Source organism: Lynx canadensis, chromosome C1 (assembly GCF_007474595.2).
Source record: "Lynx canadensis isolate LIC74 chromosome C1, mLynCan4.pri.v2, whole genome shotgun sequence".
Taxonomy (NCBI): domain Eukaryota; kingdom Metazoa; phylum Chordata; class Mammalia; order Carnivora; family Felidae; genus Lynx; species Lynx canadensis.
In genome coordinates, this window is record NC_044310.1 from 111,559,335 (window position 1) to 111,576,219 (window position 16,885).

At 52.5% G+C, this 16,885-nt stretch overlaps 1 protein-coding gene across 2 annotated transcripts in view; it reads right to left on the reverse strand.

The window, feature by feature from the left end:
• Window positions 1-207: 207 nt before the first annotated feature.
• GYPC (glycophorin C (Gerbich blood group)) overlaps window positions 208-16,885 on the reverse strand; it is a 42,251-nt gene continuing 25,573 nt past the window's right edge. Inside the window, exons 1-3 of one of the 2 annotated variants that reach the window (XM_030325268.1) lie at window positions 6,893-6,915; window positions 1,861-1,920; window positions 208-905 (exon numbers count right to left, since the gene is read on the reverse strand). In XM_030325268.1, coding sequence (XP_030181128.1) covers window positions 706-905; window positions 1,861-1,918 — 258 coding nt within the window. In that variant the 5' untranslated portion in view covers window positions 1,919-1,920; window positions 6,893-6,915 and the 3' untranslated portion in view covers window positions 208-705. Of the gene's footprint in view, window positions 906-1,860; window positions 1,921-6,892; window positions 6,916-16,885 lie in introns of those variants that run through there. The other variant, XM_030325267.1, reaches the window with a different exon arrangement.

The following is a 16,885-nucleotide window of genomic DNA, read 5'->3' on the forward strand; positions in this document are numbered from 1 at the left end:
TGGTCACTGGGCCCTCCTCTCCTGGGAGGCCCAGAAGCCCTCTGCACTGTCTATGCTGAGGACAGGCCAATGGGGCCAGAAGTGGACGGTCCCAGCCTCACACACGCAGACTGTAGTGGAGAACACAATGTCACACTGGTGAAAAGCAAGGCCTGGGTGGTGGTTATCTTTCCCCAGACAATTACAGTAATGCTGTTTGACTCTGAATGCTTGGTTACATTTCAAATTTATTTCCAATCATTTAGAACTGGATCGATGGGAGACAAAGGTGCCTTTTAGCGCTGGCACCTGCTGTTCCCCCCAAATGTCAAGGACTGACATTTGATGCCATTATCCCCAGTCAGCTTACAGATGACTCACTTCCTTGCTTCCCCAGCCCTCAGGCCCACCCACCCAGCAAGGACTTTCACACCATGCTGATGACAAACCACACTGCCCAGGAGGACCCAGATTTTCTCCCTCTGGCAGAGCCTCCTGGGTGACCACTGCATCCCTGGGTGCCTGGGACAGGCCTCTCCTGGCTCAGTTCCTCCTTCTTTCTTTCCTGTCCCCAGGCCGGCACCCAGAGTTCTCAGGTCAGGTGCATATCTTGGGATGAGATGGGTGCTCTCATGGTCTGCCTGGTGGTCCAGATAGCAGGGTGGGGCTGTGGGGTGTATCTTTTCTCGTGAAGAAGGCATTGGGGGAGAGGGGACCAGGTGCCCCTCAGATAAAGTACTCTTTTCTGCTGCTGTCCCCACCTGTGTCCTGGAGGGAGAGGTCATCCTGCAGGGCTGCGTCTGCACTTTCGGCAAACTCCGTGCCCTTGGCCTCATTGGTGTGGTAGGTGCCCTTGTGCCCGTACAAGTAGCGTAGAGTGATGACAAGCAGGCAGATCAGGATGATGGCTATCGCGGCGATCACGCCTGCAGAGGGAACAAATGCATGGCTCTGTCTGGGGCAGGCGCCTGGGACTGGGGTCAGGACTCATAGGGCTTGTGCCAGGACAGACACTGCTACAGTCAGCACCAACCCCAGACAGGCTGGCTCATTCCTGCCCTTCTCCTTCCTGCCTGGCATGTGCTCACCCTTATCCACACCCATCTGAGTTACTCCGACCTCCCTTCCTCTTTCCCCCTCCTTCCACTCAGACTGGCGCAGACTGAGGCTGGGATAGGATTCCAGCACTGACCCTTGCTCAGGGCCACTCAGTCCACTGAGGAAGACAGACTTTTGTGCATACCCTGCAGAATCAACTACATGAGTTTACCTAAAACTGAGAGGTTCATGGCCTCAGGACTTGCAGTTTTAAATCCAGAATGATCTCAACTGAGAAGTTCCCCAGGGTGTGAGACTTGGTACTAAATCTAGGAAAGTGCCCCGAAGGCTGGGCCCTGGTGGCCGCCCTGCCTTGTGCACTCTTAGGAGGAACAAGACAGGGCCATGGGAAGCACTTGGGACAGGTTGGGGGGAGTGTGGTTCACTGTTCATCACCCTACCTTAGCTCTGGCATGCTCTCTGGAGGTGAAGGCTGCATGGGTTTGCCAGAGGAGCAGGGGCAGCCAAGCAGAGGACTGGAGAGGGAGGGGGTTCTGCAGGACACCCAGTAAAGGCGTGGAGTGTGAACAGCAGTCAGCCCCTCATTTCTGTTTGGACTCAGGAGCGGTTGGGAGGTGAAGCTGGGAGGCTGGGTGGTAGGGGCCAGGTCACTCAGGGCCTGGGAGTGATGGGGTGAGGGGACACCAGTGAGTTTTAGATGGGCTTAGGCGTGGCTCCTCATGCAACCTCACCCTCATTCAGCCATTTGCTCTGAAGCCTTGGGTGGATTCTCCCCTGGGCACTCCCTCTGATTCTCCTGCTTGGAGGCCCAGGACAGCTCACCTGCAATGATGGCGATGTTCACACCCAACGTCATGAAAATGTGGTCAGAGTCGACCATTTCTGTGAACAGAAGAGAAGAGCCTAAGTGGGGAGAGGAAATCCACCCATGCTCAGCAGTGTGTCTGCACGCCCCCCCCCACTCACAGGTGCGCAGCATTGTGAACGGGCCAAGTGGACAGAGGGCGGTGTGTGTGTGGACAGGCTTCTGGCTCTTCCTGGTCGCTGACCAGTCTGGAGAGGACGTGGGAACCACAGTGGAGGCTGACCTGGTTCCTGCGTCTCTGAGTGGGGTGAGGGGCGGACTCCTTGCATTGGGCAGGTGCTCGGTAGACACGTTAGGTAGGCTAGCTCAGTAGTGCGTATGAAGGTAGGCAGTCATGTGCCCGGTACCAGCAGCATCTGCCTTTGGGCCTCAGCTTTCTCACAATAATGGTAAAAACAGACCATTTGTGAAGTGTCCCCACACGTGGAGGGTCCAAACATGCCAGGTGTTGGTTCAGTTGCCTCTCACCCATCATATCATGTGCAGTCCCATGAGGTGGATGGTATTACTAGCCTATTTCACAGGTGGGACCCTGAGAGTGAGGGAGTAACGTGCCCAGGGTCACACTGGCAGGACAGTCAGCCCACACTCCCGCATCTGGGGGGCAACTTTCTCCTTTCTCTGTTGAAGCCACCCTCCCAGGAGGGCTCCTGTCTGGTGGCTCCTCCCCGAGTCCCCTCTGTGGTCTCCGATTGGCTCTCTTGTGGGAAGGGCCGCACTGGGGCACTCTCAGAGTTACTGACCGGTTGGTCTGGCCACAGGGCTAGCATCTCAATTGGAATAGGAAGCTGTACATCACCTCCAGCTGCTTCACAGAGTGTCTCCTCTCTCCTCTGGGAGATGAGTGAGGAGAAGGATTTATTAGACCACAGAAATCTCAGTGTTAACATGGAAATCCCATGTTTCAATTATAATGGCTACGCATATTAAAGCAGAGAAGGCTACTTCGTAATAGTCCTTTCCGCTCAGATAATCACTTTAATTATAGTGGGATGAGGTCATTCTCCCCAGCTTCCAGATGCCTCTTTCTGAGGAGGGACTGGCCGTGGTGCGAGGAAGGAGAGTGTGGTGAGTAAAGGGAAGGCTCCAGGCTGGAGGCAGAGGAGGAGGAGAGCCCGCCCAGAGTTTGGAGGTGGTGAAGAGGGTAAAAGAGGTCCCTCAAGTCAGCAAAGAGACAGAGCAAGCACACAGCAGGAGTCAGGGCGGGGGAGGGAGGGGGAGGCAGGAGGAGAGCTCAGTTCAGCCTTCTAAGTGCTTCACGGTACTGAGAACTGAGGCAGGAGGGGCAGGAAGTGCAAGTGGCATCTGACTTTGAGATTTAGGGTGGACAACAACAGCCTGGATTTCAGCATGTAGCACATAGTAGGTCCTCAATAATCATCTGTTGAATGCATGACTGCATCCATAAATGCAGGCATATATGAGTGAATGGATTCAGATGCTGGCACTGCGGACCTTATTCAATCACCAAGAACTTCAGAGTTCAGGAAGAATAAAGAATGGCCCCCTCCTGAAGTTGGCATGGATGGCCATAGAAGTTCAAATACCTAGAATTGCCACTTGGGATTTTCCAGGTTGAAGACCAGCATTTCTTAGGCCAGTGTGTCCAACCCAGTCAGGGTTAGAAGGGAATGCTGGTTCTTCCTCTTTGAAAAACACCTAGCAACAGCTTAGCCTGTGACAGGTGCCATCCTCAGCATTTACCTGGCTTGGCCCCCATGGCTGTCCCATTTGGTAGAAGTTACTATTATTCCCATCTTACAGATTTGGAATCTGAGTGCCAGAAAAGTGTTACTGTATTCCCTGGATCTTATAGCTGAAAGAGAGTCAGAGGTCAACCAAGTCAAGCCCAGGCTGCTCTGGGTCAGTGTGCTGAACCCCGCCTGGCACTGCCCAGTACTGCTTAAGTGCTAGATGAGGTATTTGGTTTGAACCACTTGGGGTGAATTTCTTAGCTTGTGTTTAGGGACCGTGCACCCAAACCTATATACTGGAACACTGGAAGCTCTCCCTGCAGGCCAGTGGGGTTGGGACAGGAGGGATCTGAGGTCTTTGAGGGGTCAACAGGGCTCCCTCTGAGCTCATGTGTGCCCGGGAGCAAGGTGGGCAGGCATGCCTCATCTCCATGCCCTACCCCTCTGGGTGTGTGGAGCTGAATTTGCACAATGTGATTGATCCCAGGGAGGTGACACTTCAGCATGACCAGAACAGCTATAGAGCTCAGAACTGGCACAGCAGAGGAAGCTCAGGCCTGTCTAGGAGGATGGAGATGGTGTGAAAAGTGGTTCTCAAAGCGTACTCCTGGGACCAACAGTATTTCCTACAAGCCTGCTAGAAATGCAAATTGTTGGGCCCCATCTCAGACCTGCTGTATCAGAAACAAGGACCTGGATCTCACAATCTGTGGTGATAGGCCTCTAGGTGGTTCTGATGCATGCTCTGTGCTGAGAACTGCTGGTGTATGAGAAGGCTTCCCCGAGGGAAGTCGTTAGGATTGGCCTTTGAAGGATGAATAGGAGTTTGCTGCACAGACAGGAGTATAAGTGTTGTAGGCAGAGAGCTCAGCACCCACAACAATGCTCACCTCTCTGTAGCTCTCACTTTCCCTCTAAATGTCTGTTCGCCATCCATGACACTGAGGCTTGTGAAGCCTACGTTTTCATCTCTTGCCTCTGGAGATGGAGTTAGAATGCTCATCGGCTATGGTCCCTTGTCCTGGGTCCCTGTAGCCGGTGGTGATGATAAGGGATATTTGGAAGAGTAGCTGGAATGAGCTCCATCCCGCCCAAGGAAGTTGATGGGCTAGTGTGCAAGCAGATAAGGACCCTGGAATAAAAGCCCACCCCTAGCTGGGGTTGAAAGGTGAGTATGTGATTGGAGATGGCATCATTCTGAGTTCAGGACTTGGGGCAGAGGGATTTATGGGAAGCCTTAGGGAGTGCATTTATGGCAGAGGTAGGTGTTATTTATGGCTAGGTGTGGGTCCGAGATCAGAAAAAAAGTAACTGTGTAGCCCTCAGATTGGACAGGCATTGGAGACCTCAACCTTTTCACAGAGATCCCAGGTACCCTGTGGTTTTCTTTCTTGGCTCCCTTTAAGACTGCAATACCCTCACCAGAGAGAAAGCTCTACAAACCCCAGAACCACATTAGCCCTGCTCACAGTTCTATGCCCAGCATCGGGCTGTGTACCTGGCACCCAAGAACGGTTGTTGGATGTTATTTGAAACCTGGCCCCTTTGGAGGAACTGAGAATCAAACTGCCCTTTGCGCTGTCCACATCATTGTGAAGACAAGCTTTGGGTTCAAGTCTTGGCTCGACCAGTTTCACAGTAGTGCATCCAGCAAAATATTTAACACTGGCTTTAGTTTCTGTGTATGTAAAACAAGATTAACCATACCCACCCTGTGGTTGGGATTAGAAAAGATATGCATGATAATGATATTTTATGTATGTTGTGTAGACAAGACCTACATGGCACATAGCTCAGAATAGGTATTTACTAAGTTGTCATCATTTTTCTTTTTTAAAGAAAAGCAGACTGCCATGTGCAGCACCTCATTTGGGTGTATCTGCTCTTGGAAGCTTGATGAGCCTATGCTCTCCTACAAATGGACCTTGAGACCTTGTTTGGAGATTCTAGCAAGACAGTGCAGCCACTCACATGCCCTTGACTGAAGAGCAGTCCTCCTCTATCGAGGAAGGTCATCGTCTTCAACAGAGTGTGCAGCTTTTGGAGGGACGCACAGGGAGCAGTGAGGGAGGAAGGGGATGCCCGCCTAGCCAGGCAGTTTTGCTGAATCAACCCGGGCCATCAATGGGTTGCTGTCACAGAGGTGGCAGCCAGATGGTCCTCACATCCTGTCTCCACTCTTTTGATCTCACCCTCATTACTACTCTGGTTTGCACATAATTCAGTGCCAATCACCTAAGCGACCCACTCGCAAATGTTTGGAGTCCATGCAGAGGATGGGCACTGGTCATGGATTCCTAGGACGGGCCTGGTGGACAGTAAATCAACATCTGGGTGCTGAGTGTCTCTGTGTTCCCAGGATCACCGTCGGCACAGAGGAGGTTCCAGGAAACAGAGAATGAGTCTCTCTCTGGGAGATACGACTGTGACATAAAACTTATTTAAGGCAGGGTTTGTCAAACAGTAAATCCCAACCCACTGGTGGGTCCTAACTAGAGAGAGAGAAATAGAGAGGGGAGAGGGAGAGAGAGACAGAGTGAGAGAGAGAGAGGGAGAGAGAGAGGAGAGCTCAGAAAGCATTAGGCTCTATCATTCAGCCAGGGTAAATACTGTTTGGTGGGGCTTTGGTTTCATTTGGGCACACACACCAAATGCATTCACCGTACTGTTCAGAGGCCATGACTTAGACCACAGCACCATAAAAGGGAAAAAAACCAAATCCCTAGTCCTGCAGCATTGGGCTCAAGGGAGCCCAACTCTGAGCAGGCAGATGGTGAAGAAAACACAGCTTCACTCTGACAAAAGCTGACGTGGGCCAAGGCGGGAAGGTGGCCACGGTGTATGACAGCTCCGGGCTTCTGAACCCCAGTGTGGCCAGCCAGAGTCCTCGCCACAAGGCCAGGGCCTGGGCCATGAGCCAAGTGCAGGGATAACAGATGCTTCCTGTGAGCTGAGCTGGTGGGTCTCTTGGGGGAGAGGAAAGGGAAGAGCTGTTACTGCCCTAAACTGTTCAGGGAAGTTGCCCTCCTGTGGGGGCAGGGGTGGGGTGGTGAGCGGGAGGAACATTCCCTCATGATGGGGATGAGGCCACGTGTCCTGGGGGTTTAGCCTCGAGAGGGTGTGGAGGAGGAAGGCTACTCGGCCGGCACAGGCACTGGGCACTGGGCATGGTCTCCACGGAAGTCCCCTCATTTCATCCTGCAGCAGGCCTGCAAAAGGGAACTTCCGTCCCTTTCTCTAAGTTACAGAAAATGACATGCGTGCCAAAGAGGTCAAATAATGGGGCGAAACTCACAGCCAAGGGCAGAGCCTGTGTTCAATCGGAGGATTCTCCAGAACCAGAGTGTGCACCCTCCGAAGTGCTGGGAATGGCTTTCTCCTGTGCAGTCTGCAATCTGGCTGCAGCCAAGGCCTGTCGACTCTCCATACGGTCCACAGGGTGGCCGGCCGCCTGTCTTCTGGTCAAAGGCAGCGGGGCACACAGGTGCTGCCCCTCATTGAAGGTGATGTTCCCAGTTCCGGCTGGCAGCTTGGGCACGGCCAACAGGACACAGGACTTTAGCCGCAGCTGGACCCTGGGGGCTGGGGGTTGGGGGGTGCTTCCCAGATATTGACAGAGAGCAGAGGTCAGGTGCTGGCCCCAGGGACACAAGTCCAGAATCTCCCTTCTTTGGTGTTTTCTGATGAAGCTGTGCCAAGGGCACTCTTCTTCCCCTAGAGGTGTTATCTTCCCACCTCCTGCCCACCTCGGATGGTTTTCCTGGCGCCTCAAGGTTATGGAGGAAATGCCTGCTCCCTGCTTCCCTCGCCCAACTGGGGCAGAGGACTCTGGGAGAGTGAGTTCCTTCGAGTCAAGGGGGAGAATGCCTTCAGACTAGGCGGACTACGTGTTCTGGGAAGAAGAAGATTGTTTCAGCTTTAAAACCATGAAGGGGAAGTCATGGAGTCCTTGGAGAGTTCCTCCCATGACAACTGTGTCAAGGACAGCAGCGCAGAGGCCGCCACACCACCGCCTACAGTTTGCCAAGTTCCATGCCACTCACCCAGACTTCTATTTCAAGGAAACTACGGATCTGGTTAGAAGAGCTGCTCTCCCCTGGCCGTGACTTTGTGTGAGTCTGATTTGGGTTCAGGATGAGGCCAGCGACTGGGGGAGGGACAGGAAACTTTGTGGCTGCAGAAAGTTCTCCTTGGCTCCCACTGGGGTTTCTTCTTCCTGCACTAGATTCATGCCTCCAAGTCCTCATGCCAGTCAAGCAGAAAGCAGTTGACGGCTGAAGTTTATGAACTGCCTTTTCTTTTTTGGTGAGAAACAGGTCAATCAAATTTCCTTTTCTTGGATGGTTTGTTGTTATCACAGCCTGAAAGGCTGTAACACTGAAGCTACAACTGGGGAAGAGTTGGTCTCAGGATGGAAGTGTGACAAAGCAACGATTACACATTGTCTGTCCATGTCTCTTGCACGGCAGCCATGTTGGCTGTGTAGGTGGCATTCACCCAGCCCCAATGGCACATGCCCACAGGGAGCTCAGGACTTGGTTGAGGACATGTGACATATTTATGTGAAAAGGGACTGCCGACACTGTCTGTGTCGTAAGGTGTCAAAACAAGCAATAAAGATATGCCTGGGGGTGTCACAGAGGGCACTCACCCATCAGACTCTGGGCCGCAGGACTCCCAGATTCTGTGACAGTGGTTTTGATTTTGCTCATGCTTTTGTTTGTTCTTTCCTCCCTCAGCAAAATGTCTCTAGCACCTACTTTTACAGCAGCAAGCTCTCTACTTGAGTCCAGGCCCTTGCCTTTAGGGAGCTTGCTGTGTGACAGACTGAGAGAAATGCATCTGTGGGTAAGTTCAGAAAGGGTAGTTTAAGGAAGGGCTTCCTGGAGGAAGAGACCCCCCAAGACTGGCCTGCTCAGATGGTGGGATGGACAGGCCAGCAGGGGGAGCTGGGTGCAGTGGTGAGAGAAGAGCACGGAGGGGACCTTCACAGTGGAGTGGCCAGGACTTCTGTGTGGGCATAACTGCTGTGGTACCTGGTCATCGTATGTGAGATGCAGGGCCCTCTTCCTGTGCTTTTGCGGGAGGCAGAACTTCTCAGGCAAGTTAGCTCACCTCTTGGAGCCTCCTTACCACTTCTGTAAAGTATGGAGTGAAACCTGCTCCTGATAGGGTTAGTGGGGGCTGCCGGCAAGGTGTGGGGTCTCAATCTGAGTGTGTCTCGTGATTTCCTGGGGGCTTTGTGACACCACAGATCCCTGCACTCACCCCAGATTTTGACACCTAGTGTGGGCCCCAGAATCTGCATTTCTCAACATGTTCCCATGTGCTGTTGATGCCGCTGGCCCTGTGAGGACCCCTGAGCTCATGACGGTGAGACTGGCTTATAGGTCACGTGCCCAGTTCCAGTGCTATCACACAGCTCTTGTTTGCAAGGAGGTGATAGTAGGCTCCAGTAAATGAAAGTATGGGGGGTAGGTCGTACTTTCTTAGTGATGAACACAAGAAGACACAGTCACAGCTGTCCAGGCCACAAATCTGAGCTTTGTGTGCTTTCTTTGAGGACCAGCGGATGTAGTTTGAGACCTGGTACAGTGGTTACTCTGCGGACTTGTCCCCTGCGCTGGCTCCTTTGCCTGCCGCCAGCGACTGGAGCTGGGAGACAGGACAGAAGGCCCTGTGCCAGCGTCTGGTAGGTGCACTGGCCTCCGATGAATGCCTGATCAGGAGACTGTAGTCTCCTCTGCCTCGTTCTTTGGAAACTCCAAAAGTCTCAGCTATCCCCTGGAAGGAAAAGTAACCTCTGCTGATTTCTTTCAGTATCCCTGGGCTCTGATGACACACCAGGGAAGCGCTTCTCCAAAGAAAGGTGTCTGGGGCACCAGAGTGGCAAAGGAAATGGGTGCTTGGGGACATTTTGGGGAGCCAAGAGGGGACAGTGTATCCCAATCAGCATTTGCTTGGCTTTCCAGCTCTGAGCTCCAGTCAGCAGAAGCAACTGGAGCACAGAAGGCCCTAGATCCACCTATTTCCAGCCCCAGCTCTGTCCACACTGGGGGAGAGTGAGGGTGCAGGAAGCCTCCACCTGCTGGGCTCGGGGTGGGGGCCTGCCCGCCTGCCTACACTGGCTGAGTCGGCCAGGTGTGAGAGTGAACAGGTGAGGGAGTGAGGTCCAGAGCAAGGGGCCATCCCACAGCATGACTGAACTCCCACTTAGACCACACGGGACCATCCTGGAGAGTGCAGTGGCCAGCACAGGGCAGCAATGTGATTCTCACTGTTGTTAACACCATTGTCACCATTCTGACTATTGTCAGCAATGCCAAAATGGCCTCCAAATGCGATTTCCAAAAACGGCACCTTTAATTCTCTCGTATGCGATTTGGCAAATGTGTCACCCTGAGCATCAAAAACCTCATTTCTAGCAATGGGCCCTAGAGACGTAACCTGAAAAGGAAACAAAAATTCATGCTCAGAAAAGTATACTGCAACTTGGTGTAAAATGGAAAATAAAAGAGAGAGACCCATCTAAATGTTCCACATTAGGGAATTGGTTATGTAAATTCCAATACACTTATGTGATAGAATAGTATGCAGTTATTGAAGTGATGTATGGAAATTCTCAGTGACAGGAGGAAATGCTTACAGTGTGATTTAAAGGAAAAAAAAACAGGACCCTGTAAATATCAATTATGTTAAATATTAAAAAAAATTCTTGGATAAAAGAATAAAAGGAAATAGCATGTTGAGGTGGTGGCTTTTGGGTGGTGGGTGGGGGTTGGGGTAGTGTTGCTTTCTTCTAACATGCAGTTTCTGTACTTTCCAAATCACCTCCAACAAACATGTTACTTTTCAGGTCAAGAAATGGGAGTGGATCTTCAGAACTGGCTCTCGTCACAGAGTCTTCAAAGCCTCAGACTGGAAAGTCCATGAAGTTCCCCCTGAATCCCCCGCTATGGTCTCCCCCGCCCCACCCCAGTGCAAGTATGGTTGCACTTTCCCGAATATCTGAGTCTTGTTCTCACATACCCTTTGCCTGACCTGGTCAGGGACAGCTCCGTGTAGACACTTTCCCTTCCAATGAAGAGGTGCATGCCGGGGACAAGTGCAAGTGCATTCGACACCCATAGCTCACCCTGCCTTTTCCCTGGGCTGCAGTTGTGGATGGGAGAGTTCCAGATGTGGCTTGAGTCCCAAAGTGCTCACAGACACCCTTGTTTCTGCAGATGGAAATGGAGCAAGCTCTGGCCCTCTCAGGAAATGGGTCAGAGCCTGGGTTTTAGCAACCTGTGGCTGCTCGAGCCCAGGTTTTGCTTTTCTGGAGCTCCTTGAGTCATTGTGGGTGTCCTACTCAGCTGGGCTCCCAAGGATCCTCAGATTTGAGTATCTTCTTAAAGACCCTGGAAGGGTCCCTCTCACCTCCTGGACTGGTTAGAGCCCTCTGGACAGGATTCTCTGAAGGGAGGCCTCAGTTGTCCCTTTAATTTCAGTCTCAGGGGAAGGGACCTTATAATGGAAATGCACAGACTCAGTTTCCCCTCTTGGATTCCTCTTTCCTGCATCTCTTCCTTTTTTCTTATCCTTGTGGCCATTGTCAGTCACTTCACACTCATCCATATCTCTTGCTTCTTTTTCTCAAGCACAATGAATCTTCCATCAATGATTTTGCCCCTATACTTTTGCAGGCTGTGTCTATTCTCCTACTTATAAAGAAGTAGTAGAGTTTAGCGTCTGGAATAATGACTTATAGCTTGCCTTGCAGAGAGGTGCACTTAGCTGTGTGGGTGTCAGAGAGCTCAATCTGGAAAGATCCTTGTAGTCCCTGAAAGCCAAACATTAGAACCTCAGGATTGTTAGGACTGGGCCTCGAGGTCACAGAATGTCTTGTCTTTCAAAGTGCCTGCGGGGAGGGTGTTGGAGGAGTTAAAATCATCTACTGTGGGCATGCAGTGAGCATGTACTCATCAGTTGCTGGGATCACAGTAGCTTTGGGTTGGAAATGACCTTGAATGCTCATTCCGGCTATGGCTGTCTTGTTCTTCCATCACTCTACAGCCTCCTTGACCACAACGCTTACACTGTGTCCACAACTTCTTGGGGTTATCAACTCAGTCCTGGATTCCTCCTCTTTCCACCTGAGCTGGGTGGCTCCTTGGCCTCAGGACACAGCCCTCCATCTGGCATTTGTCTTGTGGCCTGATGTGTCCGGGAGAGTTTCGTGAGCTGGCATGGGGCTGTCGCCACCACTTCCCATTGTTTTGGGTAGAAAATGAGATACATATGGGCTACGGCAATGCTTTGTTAGCAAGTTTACACATTCTCTTGCCCTGTTAAGCACATGGGTATTCAAAGCAACCACTCATTCACAATGTAATTTTTATTCTGGTCTCCAAGTCATGGCTGCAGCAGGGAGGCCCTGAGTTGAGCAGACACCTCGGGAGAAGGAGGGTTCTGTGGTGCAGGAGAGGCAGGCAGAAAAAGGAATGGGGCCCTACAATGGGGACGCAGCTTATGTCCTTCCTGTGAGTTGTCAGAACAGGCTCTATGTGGCTGCTCTTAACCTGGGACTGCATTGTGGGCAGATTCTATAACTTTCCAGTCCCTTCTGGAAAAAAGACCAGTCGGAAACAAAAGCTAGGGTCTCACATCTATTTTAAAGCTCCTAAGTGAAATAAGCAAGTCATAGAAACACAGATGCTACATGATTCCACTTATGTGAGGAATCTGAAAGAGTCCAATTCATAGAATCCAAGCAGGGAATGGTGGGTGCCAGGGCCTGGGGGGAAATGGGGGCTTGCGGATCAGTGAGCATAGTTTCAGAACAGGAAGGCAGGATGCTCTAGAGATGTGTCCTCGGACATTGTGCCCACGGTCAGTTATAACGCATGGTACACTGGACCATTTGTTAAGGGAGTAGATCTCGTGGTAAGTGTTCATACCACAGTGAGATAGGCGGCCTGGCCTGCTCTCCTTAATTCCTCTCTCCCCACCAGTTCTGAGCTCAGCCCCTCAGAGCTGCAGTGGGAAAGGGATGTGAGGCTAAGGGAAACCATTTTTCACCCTCATGGGTGACACTGGTTACTTGGTCTTGGTGGGGGGAGCCCTAGGCTGGGCAGGCTCTTTCTGAGGACAGAGTGATAGCCTTTGGGGAGAACTGAGGCAGGTGTGTCCACACTGCACTGCCCCTGACCCTGGGGGGCCTCAAGCTGACTGACCCTTCAGCAACCCCCTGTGCGGCCTGGACAGGGCTCTTGGGAGTGGGCTGCTTTGAAGATGGTTCACACCCAGCCCCTCTGGGCCTAGTCCTGCACAGGCGGGGATGTCGAGGATGTGCTGCTGCTTCCAATGCTGCATGGACAGACGGACGGGGAGCTCGCTCCCCTGTGGCGCCGGCCCCCTTGCTCTGGGGGCTCTCTTGGGCCCTCCTCACTTGGCTCGAGGCAGAGAGAAGCTGAGGACCATGGAGACAGATGAGGATGATGTGGGATTCTCCCACAACAGCCCTCAGGGATGCTCTGGGTGGCTATCTATCCATTCTGCGACCATGGCTTGTGGGTAACCGTGCTTGCACCAGTGTGGACTCCACTCAGGCTGTGCCTAGTGCGCATTTGGCATGTGAGTGTGCTTACTGCTCCCCATCCTCAGTTTTGAGTCTTCATGGAAATTCCTGCATTACATCACACACGCAGGTGCACAGGCACAGACATACACACGTACACACACGTGTGCGCACACACACACACACACACACACACACCACACAGCCTTCTGGGACCTGCAGCCTTGTGTGGCCCCTTCTTTGGCTGATGCAGCTGCTTCTCTGAGGCACAAGCTCTGGCACTGGTTGGCAGGTTGTCAGCTTCCCAGCTATGTGACTGTCCCAGCCCAAGGTCAAGTGCATGGACAATGAGCAAGAGCCATGTATAGGGAAGATAATTCTGTAAGGAGCAGTTGTGCCTCTCAGTGAGGTGTGAGGCTCAGAATGACAGTGCTCACCAAGGAAGTGGGCCAGTGAGACTCTCCCCAATCCTGATTTCAGGCAAGGGGACCTAGGGAGTGCCTGACGTCTCCAGCTTAGGACACAACAGAGGCCGGTGTTATAAAGCTTCTCTCTACAGCAACCCAGGGCATCTGGCTGCATCTGAAGTTTTTCTGAAGAGGAGGTCACCTTCTCCAGACTTGCCCAGACCTCCAGAGGTCTATTTGGCCTCTGTTTTCTCTCCCCTTCATGCCCTGAAGCCTGGACCACCCCTTTGGCCTCCACACCCTCTACTTCCCCTGGGATCCCAATTACCTACTGATCCAGATTGCCCGAGTCTCTCTTTTTCTACTTGAAACCCTCCTTTCCTGATATGGATAATGATGCCATTGCCATTATTTTATGGGCTCACTTTATAATTGCCTGTATTGTTCCAATTTCTCACCAAAGTCATTGAGGAGGGTGTTATAATGCCTATCACTTTAGAGTTGAGGAAACTGAGGCTCGGAGAGGTTGGGTCACTTGCCTGAGGTTACATAATGGGTAAGAGTGGGACTGAAACCCAGGTCTGTTGATTCCAAAGCTCCTTCCAGAATCATCTGTCCAACAAAAGTCTCTGAGAAGCTACTGTGTTCCTGTTTTAGAGCCTGAGGATCCAACAGTGCACAGTACAGAGCCTTCTATTCTAGGGGAGGGAACAGTCAACAGCTCATAAAAAATGTGGACCCATGTTGTTAGGCCAGGTGGTGATAGATGCTATAAGACAAAAAGAAAGAAGAAGAGAGGGAGTGATCAGGGAGGCCTCTCAGAAGAGGTGTTTTGGGGCTGTGGTAGAGACTGAATGAATGTTTGTGTCCTCCCAAAACTCCTATGTTGAAAGCCCTCACTGGATGGTATTAGGAGATGGGGCCTTTGGGCGGTGGACCCCTTGGATTAGTGCCTTTAGAGAAAGATTCCAAGAGCTCCTTCACCCCTTCTGCCCTGTAAGGGCCCACAGAGAAGACAGTTGTCTATGAACCAGGAAGCAGACTCTCATCAGATGCAGGCACTGTCAGTGCCTTGCTCTTGGCTAAATGTCTGTCATTGAAGTCTACCAGTACTCTGTGGTAGCAGCCTGACTCATACAGGGTGAAGCAGGGACAGAAAGAGGCCTGCTCATTCTGAATCTGAAAGAGGAGTGTTCCAGGAGGACATGGGTCAGTGTGAAGGCCGGGGCAGGCAGGCTGGGTGAGCTCCACGGTGAGCCAGAGACCGTGGGGCTAGAAGGTACAGCATTAAACCATAGAAAGAAGTGTGGCCTCCATCTGAGAGGCCAGGGAGGGTCCCCCATAGGAGCCTTTCGGGTTGTGTCTATTTGAGAAGCATCTCCGTGGCTGTCGTGCTGGGAGCCACTCTGGCCACGGTCTAGGCAAGTGCTTAGGCCTGCACAGTGGTGGCACTGGTGACGGGGAACAGAGGTATTTTGGACATGTCTGGAATTGAGGCTGACAGGAGTTGCTATTGGATTAGCTGTAGGGCAAGCAAAGATGTGGGGTGACCTCTACTATGCCCAGGGGTCCCGTCAGATGTGCAGCACAGGTGCAGGGTAGGCCACTGGCACAGAGTCTAGGGCTCAGGGGACAGGTGAGGGCTGGAGCCCCAGCTGGCACCTCCAGCATCTCAAAGGCACGGACAGCCATGGGAAGGGACAAGAAAAGGAGCCGGGGGTCTTGCATAGGGCATCCCGGGGGGAAGCAGGCAGAGGGCCAGGAGGAAAGCAGGGAGCACCATGTCAGGAAGATCCCAGCCTTCCCTCTGCTGCTGCCCAGAGCTTCCTGTGCTCCAGGCCTCCATGTCTATACTAGCCTCATTTCCTCTCACTTTGCCCAAACTCTGCTAAGATCCTGCCCTCTCCCATGTATCACGGAATCTTCCCCCTCCACCAGATCATCTCTGGCAGCATGTCTGTTCCCGAACTTAGGAAAGGGGCCCCCCCCGCCCCCCACCATGGCCTGTCTCCCTCCTGCTCCTGGCCTCTTCCCTGTTCCCTTCACAGCAAAGCTCTGCAAAAGGCCTTCTCTACATACTTTTGGTGTTTCAAGTGCTTCTTTTTCTTTGTCTTCTGGTGACATAAACTGAAACAGAGCCTTCTACAGAATGTGGGAGGCTTGGAGAGAGTGGAGGCAGGGGGAGGCCTTGGCCAGAGAAAGGTGGTGGTTTGCTGGACAGCGCACTTGGGCTGTGGTTGTGGCACTGAGGTGAGGCCGGTCAGTGTGAATGTGTGTGAGTGTGCAAGTGTGTGTGTGAGTTTCCAGCCATGGCCATGTTTGGGTGCAGGCATGCAGGAGGGAGGAGCTGGATGAATCTAGACTGAGCCAAGACGGAGAGAATAAAAAAGGCTAAGAGTGTATTCAACCAAACCCAGCTGGGTTACAGCAGTGAAAAAACAACTCAGAGGTCTTGTCTTCCTGGAGTGCACATTCTAGGGAAGGGATACAGATGATGCAAAGGAGAAATAATGAGGTGTGCAGTGTGCTAGATGGTGCTAAGAGGAAAAATGAACTAGAGAAAAGGATGGGGCTCTGGGTGGGAGCTGCAATTTTAAAAATGTGGCCGGGAGGGCGTCAGGAAGAAGGCGGCATATGGCTAAGGCCTGAGCCAGGTGATGAGGGGAAGATGTGGGTATCTGGGGAAGAGTGTTGCACACAGAAGTGCAGCAAGTGCAAAGGCACTGAGGTGGGAACAGCTCTGCATATTTCAGGAACAGCCAGAAGGGTGGCCGTAGTGAAGTGAGTTGTAGAAGACAGAGCATGAATGGAGGCCAGACCACATAGGGCCTTGAGAGCAGTGCGTGGGCGTCAGCTCTCACCCCGAGGTAGACGGGAGCCATGGGAGGATTCTGAGCAGAAGAGGGACACAAACTGACCGACACGTTGGCAGGATTATACTATGCAGGGGAAGGGACCCACGCGGGGCGGCGGGGGGGGGGGTGGCTGTGGTAAAACCCAGGGTAGAGAGGATGGTGGCTTGGACTCCAGCAGAAAAGGTGAGAGGTGGTGGGCTTGAATATACCTTCTAGGTGGTGCTGGCAGGAGTTGAGGACATACAACAAGGGACCACAATGGTGGGCTATGGAATCTGAGCTGTGAGAGGGAGGAGGTGAGGAAGGAAGGGAGGCAGCCAGGCTGCGGAGGGGAGGTGTTCCTGGGCTGAGGAACTGAGGGAGGGGAGACGTGGAACGGACAGCAGCACGAGCTAGGAGTGCTGTGGGCCGTCGGGGGGCGGGGTGGCCAAAATGGAGACTGGGGTCCCTGGCACTGCCCCCATGGC